Genomic DNA, 11,215 nt, shown 5'->3' with positions numbered 1-11,215 from the left:
GTTTTAAAGTGGCCGAAGCTTCTGCAGGTCGATCCTGGAAGAGAATTCATGGGCAAAGTGAACGAAGTGATGAAAAAGCACAAGGTCGATATCAGAAGAGGGTTGCCTGGTCAACATAGAGCTCAGGCAATTGTTGAAAGATTTAACAGAACTTTGGCTGAAAGACTGTTTGGCCATCAGTACTCGCAGGAAATACTGATGGAAGCTCGTGGTCAGAAAAATGTGAGGTCTACCGAGTGGGTGGGTAGGCTTCCGGATGTGATCAGAGCTTTGAACAGCGAAGAGACTCGGCTGATAGGAATGAAACCGGTTGATGCTATCAAGAAGAAAAAGATTGAAACGTTGCCTTCAGCTCCACAAAAGTTGAAAAATGAGATTGAAATTCCAGGTAACGTGAGATTGAGATATCTTTACGCTCCCGGAGAGTTGGAGGGAGGTGAGAGAAGACGCGCAACCGATCCCATTTGGTCTCTGGAAACTTACACGGTTGATAGTATCGTGAGGACACCGGGTAATCCAATTTTGTACTATTTGTCGAAGGGAGCACCAAAAAGAGCGTTTGTTAGACAGGAGCTTATGATAGTACCCGAGGGTACACAGTTGCCACCCGACAGAGTTTTGAAGTAAACTTTCTTATTCAAGTTTTACGGCGTAGTGTCCAATCGCGTACGTGTGTATTCCGTCTTTGCGTATGACTCTTTTGTCATCGTTGGCATCTAGCGCGATTTTGTTGACGGTTTCTGTGTAGATTTCGTGATTGTAACTCCTGATCACATTCATCTTTCTCTTCTGAGGTTTTTTGTCCATAACGCATTGCTTGTAGTTGTCAAAGGCAATACTTCTTTCAACGACCGCTTTTTTGATGCCTTTGCACTTCTTTTCCTCGTTTCCCTCGTGTATCCTGAAAGCGTACAACTTTGGTCTCAGTCCAACATATTCCACTATCTGCTTTCCTCCGGCTTCGTCCTTGAACTTGCCGGGGACTTTTTCGTTCTTTCCGATCGGAATTCCCGACGGATGATCGGTCGGGTAGTTGGAAGTGTCGAAGTAGCGGTCCACGTCTGGAGCGATGTCCTCGTAGAAATCTTCGGTCTCGATTTCATAAAGTAACGAATCGGTGTCAGTCATACAGAGCTTCGCCTTGTCTCCGTATTTTTTCTTGATGTAATTGTAGTGAAAGTCGTACATCTTTGTCTTTGAGATATCAAGGATGCTCGCTCCAAGATATAACGGCTTGTTGAAGTACACCGAGTTCTTCCTCATGAGAATACCTATGAGGTTTTCGTCAAAGCTGGTGGATCGATCGAAGGTAGGTTTTGCGATCAACTTACGCGCTTCAGCTCGGGTAGACACAAGATGAAAGTCTACGTAGAGTCTAGGGTTCTCTATCGTTTTTCCAAAGACGCTGTTGTTCATCAACTTGAAGAAATCCTTCTCAAACTCCGATTCAGCTTTTGTTCTAAGACTGGTATTCTTGTCGATGTACGATTTCATGAAGGGTTTTTCTCGGTATTTTACCCCTCGGTGAACCTTGGTCACTATGAGTCCAAGCTCCTCGTACTGCTTCAGAGCCACGTGGTGGACGACGTACTTTTTCTTGTCGTTCAGATTCGGGATTAGCTTTTCCACTTTGTTCACGATCATTCTTTCCGGAGCTAGAGGAAGCTCGTTGTGAAGGTCGTGAAGCTCTTTGGAGTATTCCAGATCCACTTCAATGGTGCACGGAATTTTGCGCCAATTGTCTAGCTCGCTCGGTGTCATCCACTCAAAGCCACCGACCGGAAGCGGTTGCATCATGGCCCATCCGTAAAGGTTGTTTGAGTCGACGTACACCAGGTACTTGGTGGGCTTGCTCGGATCGTAATCAGCACCCATGTACTTGTTGTTGGCTTTGGCATGTCTGGTAGGTATCAAGGAAATCCCACCCTTCTTGTTCTTTTCAAAAAACAGTGTCTTGTCGTAATCCGTAAAAAGTTCCAGACGTACGCCCGTCGTCTTCAGCATGGCGTCGTAGGAAATTCCGGGGGTCGTGTAGTACCAGCAAGGATCCAGCTCGTTGTTTTTCAGACTGTTTTTTCTGAAATTTTCGAACACGTCGGCTAAGAGAAGAACGTCAGTCATGAGATACAGATCGTGGTACTCCCTCAAGGTTTTCATTCCAAAGGTATTCCACACCTTTTGAGCATGCTGGTAATCGTCGTCGGAGATTTCCACGTCGTAGAGCTTGGAGTAAAACGCTTCTTTGGGAGGAAGACTGGTCTCTCGAAGTTTCTCGAAAGAGTTGACGTAATCGTAAGGGTACACTCCTTTTCTCAGAACAAGTTGCAATTTTTCACCTTTGAAAAATTTTGCGATTTCGGGAAAATCTGAAAGATTCTTCACGAGCGTATCCAAGCCGGTGGACAGAAACTTGAAGCTATCGAGAAACCTTATCTCGTGTTTGACTTCGACTGGTTCGATGCACTTTTGGTGAGCCGGTCCTAAAGATTCTTTCTTTGGATACGACACATCGGCTACGACCTTGTCTTTTGGTTTTAGCGGTTCTTCGCAAATATGACAGACTTCGTTCGGTCGCGCGACGATTGATTTCCTATAGGGAACGAAGGAACCTACCGGTATTGTTTTGCTGAAGGAGATGTACTTTTCCTCGGTGGTCGGAATGCAGTCTATTTTTCCCTTGGTCTTACCGAGATTTTTGATGAATAGGTGAGCGTCGTATCCCGAGAGATTGTGAAAGAATACTGGAAAGAAACTCGGCATTCTGTAAGAAAGATTGCACTGATTGTGAGCGGCTCCTCTGAATTTTCCAGTAAAGTGACAGTGATCTCTAACGGTTCTGTTGTTCTTGTCTTTGGGGGTTAGAGGTTTCTTACAAATGTGACATGAGGTGGCTCTCTCGTACATCTTTTGCTCTTCGGAACTGATGATCATATTTTCCGCGAGTATGTAAGGATTGTTTTCTCGTTTGTAAAGCTTGTTGTGAATCTCTCTAGTGAGCTTCTCGATCATGTTCACAAAAACTAACGATACGTCCTCGTTTTTGCTTTGCTTGGTGTACACTATAGGCTCATGAGAGTACACGGAATCATCCAAACACTTGACGTGTATGCAAAAACCCGAAGGTTCGTGCTTTTGGTATTTTGACGTTTTCCGAAAAAATTCAGGTTCGCAGGTTTGAATCGGAACCGTAAATGATTCAAAGTCGGCGTAAAAGGCGATTGGAAATCTCTGCGACTTGAATTGGTTCCTGAGGGATTGAGTTGGGGCTTCTCCGTTTTTTGTCTCTTTTGGCATCTTAGCTCTCAAGGCTTCATGAGAATGACATGTTTCTTCGTGGCTCCTTAGTGCTTCGGGAGCAAAACCTGCGTAGCAGTTTCTGCAGTGCTCGTAATGCATGTTTTTCTTGGTCGTTATCCCTTTCAAAAGTCCACCCATGTTCTTAACCACGGTATAGTGACTGGTTTCTTCGCCTTTAGAGTTTGTTCCTGTAATCAATAGCAGATCGACTTTTTGCGGTCGACCGAGGTTCTTACTAGTTACTAAGGGAACAATGGCTGGTCCGTACTTTGTATCTCTGTCAGTACCCTTTGGTACGTACATTCCTACATTTACGGAGATTGTAGGATTGTTCTTTTCAAACATAGAAACATCCGAAATGGGAGTAGGAAAGGAGATACCATCCCAGTTGAGCTCTTTGGATTGCTCTTCAAGTTGTTTAGTTATTCTTTCAGAATTTTTGTTAACTAAATGTATGGCTCGAGTGATAGAATACTTGAAGCATTGGTCGTCATGATTTCTAGGATTGATGATCACTTTCTTGTTGACTAGAAATTTTGGAGTTAGAATGTACGTTCCTCCATGCATCGGTTGGTATTTTTCCATGTGAATTTCCAACTTTTCAATCCTTACAAACGTCCACCCACTTCCATTGGCTTGGTACTTATTCAAATTTTCTAAAATTTGACCCGTCGTGATTTGGTAAAATTCATCAGGATCCGTACCTTGTAGATACACCCTCGTGGTAGAACGAAATCCTGTGGTGACGATTGGGATATCATTATCGTCGGCTGCCAGGTCTTCTTTTTCAAGCGTGCACCAAAGATTCATATGAATCTTCATTTGAAAGTGGTTATTAAAAAACTGATAAGACTTTGTTTGATGGTCTGAAAGAAGGTGATTGGTGCGTAGCCGGCTATTCCTTTGATAATGAATTTTATTCTAAAATTCTGAAGATTTGCTTTGACTCTTTTAAACTTGAACGGATGACGTGGGTTTGCAGGAGGTACCACAACGTCAAAATTGTTAGAGGAAATGATGTAATTTTCCTCGAGTTTTTCATTGAGAGCATCTTTGCTCAGTCTCGAGTATCCTCGAAGGCCCGCGTCTTTTGCAATCGCGTGTAATTCTTTTACGGTGTACTCTCCTCTTTGTCGTCTTTCTTCATTTTTTGCTTCATCGATCGCCTTGTAATCCGGAGGAGGTTTGCTGATTAAATTTCTCAAATAATCTTTTTTTAGTCTGGAGTATCCTCGATATCCATTATTTCTAGCGTAGTTGCGAAATTGCTTCGCGGTTAGAAGCAATTGAGCTACCGGCATTCTAGCTTTATTCTTTATTATATTCTTTTTAAACCAAAATATTTATTTTTCTAAATTGATTTTTTTCCGCTTTCTTTTTTAGCATAATATTTTTTAGAAGCCTTTTTATATGATTCTTTGTGTCTCAAATATAGCTCTTTCGAATATTTAAGCGGATTACACAGCCCAAGTTCAGTACACAAAATTCCATCATATCGATTAATCATCGTATGATAACCAAAAAATTTGTCTGGATTTTTCTTATGACTAAGCTGAATCCACTGTTCCTTGTAAAATACAAACAAATGCTTGTTTTCAACTTTTGACTCGAGAGTAATTTCTTTTTCGATATTGCGATAATTTTTAAACGATTCCATTTTTTTATTATAAGATTTTTTTATTATATCAAAATTTCTTAAATTATTTTTTTAAATTAGGAAAAAATCTAAAAATAGTGTGTGCCCTCTCCCAGCTGGTATTAACTAGTAAAAAATAACAGCGCCATCTCTGTTTAGCATTTCCACATTCCGATCCGACACAAACATTCCAAACAGTATCAAAAAAAAAAAAAAATTTCAAAAAAATTATGTCGGATCGGAATGTGTATGCCGGATCGGAATGTGTGATACCTTTAGGTATGTCACCCAATTTGTATCAAAAAATCTGGCAACTGGATAAAATCAACAACAAAAAATTCCCTGCAAAACTATCCTAATATGCGTAAATAGGGTTGATCGGGCAACATGCTAACAAAGGAATGTGCGTTATTAAGTTTCAACTCCACAATGCCTCGGGCTAGGTTTCCGCCTGGTTAGACATATCAAATTAATTCTTCCCGCAACCGCTTTGTCTCACTGCATGTTATTGTGTGTAAGTGTGGGTGACAGACAATGGATCTGCGGGTTATGTCTCCTGCTGAGCTTAACCCTGTCTGGTCTCCAGCTAGTAACTGTGTGTGAAATTTTTGAAGTGTAATAATTTTTGTGTCATGTATTGTACTTGACTGTAAAAATTAACTGATTGAAAAAAAATTGTTTCCAGCATAAAATTGATTTTTCTACCGTTTTTTGAGGGTTTATTGTGTATATCAAGTTAACAAGTGTTCCCAGTCACAGTATTGAATAGAAAGTCTGTTGTACTTTTATTGTACTGATTTGAAAAAAAATTGTTTCCAGCATAAAATTGATTTTTTTTTTCTCATTTCTCTGAGTGTATATTGTATTGAATATTGAAAGGGGTTAGAGGCGGATAAAATATAATCAACTATGGAAAAGGTTACCCAGTTTTTATCAAATATGGCTGCCGAATCAAAGGTGTCAAAGTGCAAAGCGCGAATAGAGTTAGCACGGAAGATGAATCAGCGAAGTAAGCTAATTCAAAAGCGAAAACTTCAAAAACAAAGGATAAAAAAGTTAATAAAAGAGCTTACAACAACTGAAACTGAAATAGAGTTGGCTGAATCGGATATTCGACAAATAGAAGAGAATGTAAACAATGGTTCAGATGGTGAGGAGGACTAATAAGGAACTAAATTCACTCTCTACCATGTAAATAGACTAGTACTATGCTTTGTACATAGCAGTTTTAACCCCAAAAATCCTTCCATGGTAACACACCATGGAGGGATTTTTTATGAAAATGAGTAGCTTGTAAGCAAATGCCGATTAGATTAACCTCTGTAACCTTTTGTCTAAGGCTGGTTGTTTGTGTTGCACCATTGGTACTGGCAAGTGGGTCTGTGTTATATATCATGTGCAAAGAAAAGGACATGCTTTATAAAACTGTTCAAATGTTGATCAGTGTTATTTAATATTCTGCGATATTTTGACAATTTTGTAACAAATCAAAGGTATTTTCTGTATGGATATATTTAGCATGTTTAGCAGACAAGTTTTTGGTCTTCACAACAAAATTAAAAAGGTAAGATTTTTTGTGTAAATTATTGTTCTGTGTAATCCTGTGTAAATTATTGTTCTGTGTAATCCTGTGTAAATTATTGTTCTGTGTAATCCTGTGTAAATTGTTTTTCTGTGTAATCCTGTGTTGTTATTTTTTCTGTGTAATCCTGTGTTGTTATTTTTTCTGTGTAATCCTGTGTAAATTGTTTTTCTGTGTAATCCTGTGTAAATTGTTTTCTGTGTAATCCTGTGTAAATTGTTTTCTGTGTAATCCTGTGTTGTTATTTTTTCTGTGTAATCCTGTGTTGTTATTTTTTCTGTGTAATCCTGTGTAAATTGTTTTTCTGTGTAATCCTGTGTAAATTGTTTTTCTGTGTAATCCTGTGTTGTTATTTTTTTCTGTGTAATCCTGTGTAAATTGTTTTTCTGTGTAATCCTGTGTAAATTGTTTTTCTGTGTAATCCTGTGTAAATTGTTTTTCTGTGTAATCCTGTGTTGTTATTTTTTCTGTGTAATCCTGTGTAAATTGTTTTTCTGTGTAATCCTGTGTAAATTGTTTTTCTGTGTAATCCTGTGTAAATTATTGTTCTGTGTAATCCTGTGTAAATTATTGTTCTGTGTAATCCTGTGTAAATTGTTTTTCTGTGTAATCCTGTGTTGTTATTTTTTTTCTGTGTAATCCTGTGTAAATTGTTTTTCTGTGTAATCCTGTGTAAATTATTTTTCTGTGTAATCCTGTGTAAATTGTTTTTCTGTGTAATCCTGTGTTGTTTTTGTGAATTAAAACCCAGGGAAGATTACAGGGGAGGTTTAGGTTAAATAATGCAGGGGAATTTAGAGGGTAAATAATACAGGGAGTTTAGAGGGTAAATAATGCAGGGGGTTTAGAGGGTAAATAATACAGGAGAAATAGACAGAATTATTAATCCTGTGTATTTTTAGTGTAAAAAGGGAGTTTTGACAGAAATAGAGAGTAATGAGTCAGCACACCCTTTTTTACACTACTTCAGTAGCTACTATTTTAAACAAAATACACAATTTTAACTGTTTTTCATATTTGAATTGACCGTTAGTTTGCCTCGGTGACCTTTAATTGCTTATTTTGTTTTCTACTACAAAAATTAAGCGTCTGTTTTAAATCAATTTAGACTCTACTTCCCCCGTGTTAGAAACACTGGACTAGGAAGTTTTTCCAGTCGATTGGTGGCACACTGTACGAAAATCTCGATTTTCTCGAGTCGATCTGAGTTGAAGTAGAAAACCTTTCTAAAACTTCTGTTTTTTGACTAATTTGTCGATGTATTCAGGGGAAAAGTGGTTTAATGAAATTCTGTAGACTTATTCTTTATTTCTAAGCAACTTTGACAAATTTCCATTTTTTTTAATGTTCCTGTGAAATCACTGAAAGGGCCTTTAAGGGTCAATTTGCCAAATTCTGCTTTACCAAATTTAAATCTACAGCACCACAATCACGTTTACAGCGACAGCATACACGCAGACAGAATGTGGATGAAGTGAAACCAAAAGGAACGAGAAAATCCAGACTAAAGTTGCATCCACAAAACACAAAGCTCACTTGATACTCAGGTGGCAATATAGAGGTGACCGGACAGTGTATGATAAGACATGCAGCACTACATTAGTTGCGTTGGAAGAAGGGGCTATAGTGCACTCTCGGAAATCAACTTTTAATCGACGTCTCTACATCAGAATCAATAGACAGAAAACGATAAGCTATTTAAAAAAATCAAAAATTGTTCCAAGGGGTCGACAGGAGTCAAATTTCATACTAAAACGTTAAGATTTCACAAACCACACCAAAGCATTTATCTGATCATAACGATTCAGAAAAAGTATAGTATACAAATATTAACCGTCTATGAGTGTGATGGTCGAAATATAATCACGAGGTGAAAGATGGATTGTTCCATTCCACGAGCTGGAACAATACATCTTTCACCGAGTGATTATATTTCGACCATTACACCAATTTAAGACAGTTAATATGTGTTTTATATCACTCATGCATAAATTCTATTACTAAAATACTATTTAAGGTAGGAAATACATTTTTTCTTCAACATAACACCATGTTTTGCCGTGATATATTTCACATTTTGGGGTCCACCCCATAACTAAACTCGGCGAGTCCAAGAGTCAGCGCACGGCTTGGCGCAGGCGCACTACGCCATAACACATGATGGTAAAGACTATCACACGGAGTGGGTGATAGTAAAAATGGCAAATGGTAATCTACCAATGAACTGTCTAGAATTTATGTATGAGTGATATAATTTGAAATATCTGCGTCACACCATTTTTGAGTTATAAGTGAAAGGGTCAAAGGGGGTGAGTTTTTTGACCACACGGGAGTGAAAAACTAAAAGTGTACCGATTTCAATGAAAATGGTCTCAAATTATTCGTCATGTAAGATTAAGTCAAATAAGGAATATTTTGTACTGTCCCGAATGCTTTGTTACTGCCAAAATTCGACAATAAAGGTCAACATACATGCAGCCTATAGGGCCTATTGCCATGAACTATTTTGCGATGTTTCCTAGGTAACGAAACATCCGAAATGGTGATAACTATTCCTTATTTGACTTTAGTTTACATGACGAACAATTTGAGACCATTTTGACTGAACTCGGCGCACTTTATGATTTTGACCCCTGTGTGGCCAAAAACACTGACCCCATTTGACCCCTCAACAACCCTTATTTTTAGGGGGTGAAATCGGTCAAAATTTGACAACTTTAAAACTGCCTTTTAAAAGTCACTCTCGCCAAAATGGCACTTTAGCCCTTCTTCCCAAGTGGTCTTCCATTATTGGCATTTGTAATTTACAATTTTAGTAAGTACTTGTGAAAAATTCTTACCTCGCCTATTTCCAAGTCATTGTATTTGTGAAGTTTGATGCCAAGCTTATCGATGATATATGCTTCTTGGAGACCGTAGTTAATCATCTTTACCCTTTCCAAGACCTCCGATAACAGATGTATTTCATCTTCTTCATCTTCGATAAAGAAACCACTCCATTTTGGCAGATACGTTTTGACTGTCACCTCTGTTCGGTCGATGCTTTCCTTTGCATTACCTGATCCACGGATTTTTTGAAGCCTTTCTTAAGTAATTCTACTGATCCCAATACAAATCCCTTTTTGTCAGGATCTTTCTCCATCATGGTATCGTATTGATTCCATATGTTCTCTGTATTAAAGAAACACAGATTACTTATTAGAACATCAATTGGCCTCCAAGTAATACCGGTATGCGGCACTCATGTGCTATAACAGAGTGGTGGGACTGGGGTCTGAGCATTAAACGCCCGTTGGTTGCAATGCCGAACCGGGATCAAAGCATTAATGTTTGGTGGTGTTTGTGTGGGACCCCCCCCCCCCCGACCAGCATGACCAGTTCATGAGTATGATATTATGCAGCGTTCCCAGTGTTTACACAGCACTGATCGTCCGTAGCGTGGACGTGGACATGGCCTTGGTACACGTACCGGTAATCCAAGTTGGTATTTACAATTTACTATGTACAGTTTTATTAATCCCATACTGCAGTTACTGTCCGTTTTCCTATACACAATACACAGTGCTCTTACCATTGACGCGTGACCTCTACAAATAGCGTACGTTAGAAGTATGGGGAGTTGCCTAGTTAACGTCGCTGTCTGAAAAATAACCGGCCGATATTTAAAGTACTCTTCTAAAATTTTAGAAAATATAGTTTTGCAACATGTCCTAAATTTTTAGCTAATTTAGATGTTTGGAAATATGCGTACTTTGGTGTTTTAGTGTATGTTATAGGTAAAAGTACATAGCCTAGTTAACGTCGCTGTGTGAAAAATAACCGGCCAATATTAGAAGTACTAATCTAAAATTCTAGAAAATATAGTTTTGTAATATGTCCTAAATTTTTAGCTAAATTAGATGTTTGGAAATATTCGTACTTTGGTGTTTTAGGAAGGATATGTAAACGACAGATAACACCAAAAAATATGAAGAAATTATTTCCAAACCGTGTTAAGTCAACAATCATTATGTTGCTCATTTTCAAGAATGCTGCTTAACAAAAAGCAGGCCATTGTCTCATTTCGTGAACAAAGGTCCACATACCATTGTTTCCTTGCGTTTCCTTTATAATCGGTTACCCAACTGAAGCTATACATACCAGCTCATTGCGATACCGCACATATAAAACAGACACATGTGCACAACCAGAGAAGATCTGATTTAATCAGTTGAGCTGTTTTCAATGAGTGTTATCTTGGTTTAATAGCTTTTAATGGGGTTTAAGTCCTTCAAAGGTCGCGGTGAATTTTACTGTAGACATGACTGCATCATGCATAACCATGATAACACGTGTAAGTTCAGAATGAAGAGTTAGAAGAGATGGGGTCGCTCACCTGTAATGAGTTTAAGAACTTTTAATTCCAAAGTTAGTCACCTGAAAATAATACTAATTTGGTTTAGCAGCCATCTTGAATTTCAAAATGTCCGACATGTGCAAAATACTTTTGCCTATATCTCGGCTAAAAATTTTGGCAACCCATGTTTGTGATTACAGACAAACTATCACCTTAATTGTAGCTCATTTGTTTTGCCCGCCATCTTGAATTATGGCTAGATTTGGCATTTAACGTGTTTGGCATTATACTTCAATTGGACTTGACCCCGTCGTTGACCTGTAACCTTAAAAATATAAACTAGTTATTTCTCATACCAAGCTGC

General features: G+C 38.5%; 1 protein-coding gene across 1 annotated transcript; it reads right to left on the bottom strand.

The window, feature by feature from the left end:
• Positions 1–633: 633 nt before the first annotated feature.
• LOC140144470 (uncharacterized) lies at positions 634–9,442 on the bottom strand. Its single transcript, XM_072166281.1, has 2 exons — positions 9,356–9,442; positions 634–4,113 (listed from the first exon to the last, which is right to left on the bottom strand). The coding sequence occupies exons 1-2, from the start codon at positions 9,440–9,442 to the stop codon at positions 634–636; spliced, it is 3,567 nt and encodes a 1,188-aa protein (XP_072022382.1).
• Between the last annotated feature and the right edge of the window lie 1,773 nt (positions 9,443–11,215).

Source organism: Amphiura filiformis, unplaced genomic scaffold, assembly GCF_039555335.1.
Source record: "Amphiura filiformis unplaced genomic scaffold, Afil_fr2py scaffold_57, whole genome shotgun sequence".
Lineage (NCBI taxonomy): Eukaryota > Metazoa > Echinodermata > Ophiuroidea > Amphilepidida > Amphiuridae > Amphiura > Amphiura filiformis.
Note: the sequence above shows the minus strand (reverse complement) of the source record. Positions and strands in the feature narration are given on the sequence as shown.

What these genes read in the sequence shown, in the direction of transcription:
- LOC140144470 (XM_072166281.1), bottom strand. Translation starts at nt 9,442, where the DNA reads ATGATTAACTACGGTCTCCAAGAAGCATATATCATCGATAAGCTTGGC. An exon ending in ATGACTTGGAAATAGGCGAG is followed by an intron (nt 4,114 to 9,355) that starts GTAAGAATTTTT and finishes TTTCAAATGAAG; the next exon opens with ATTCATATGAATCTTTGGTG.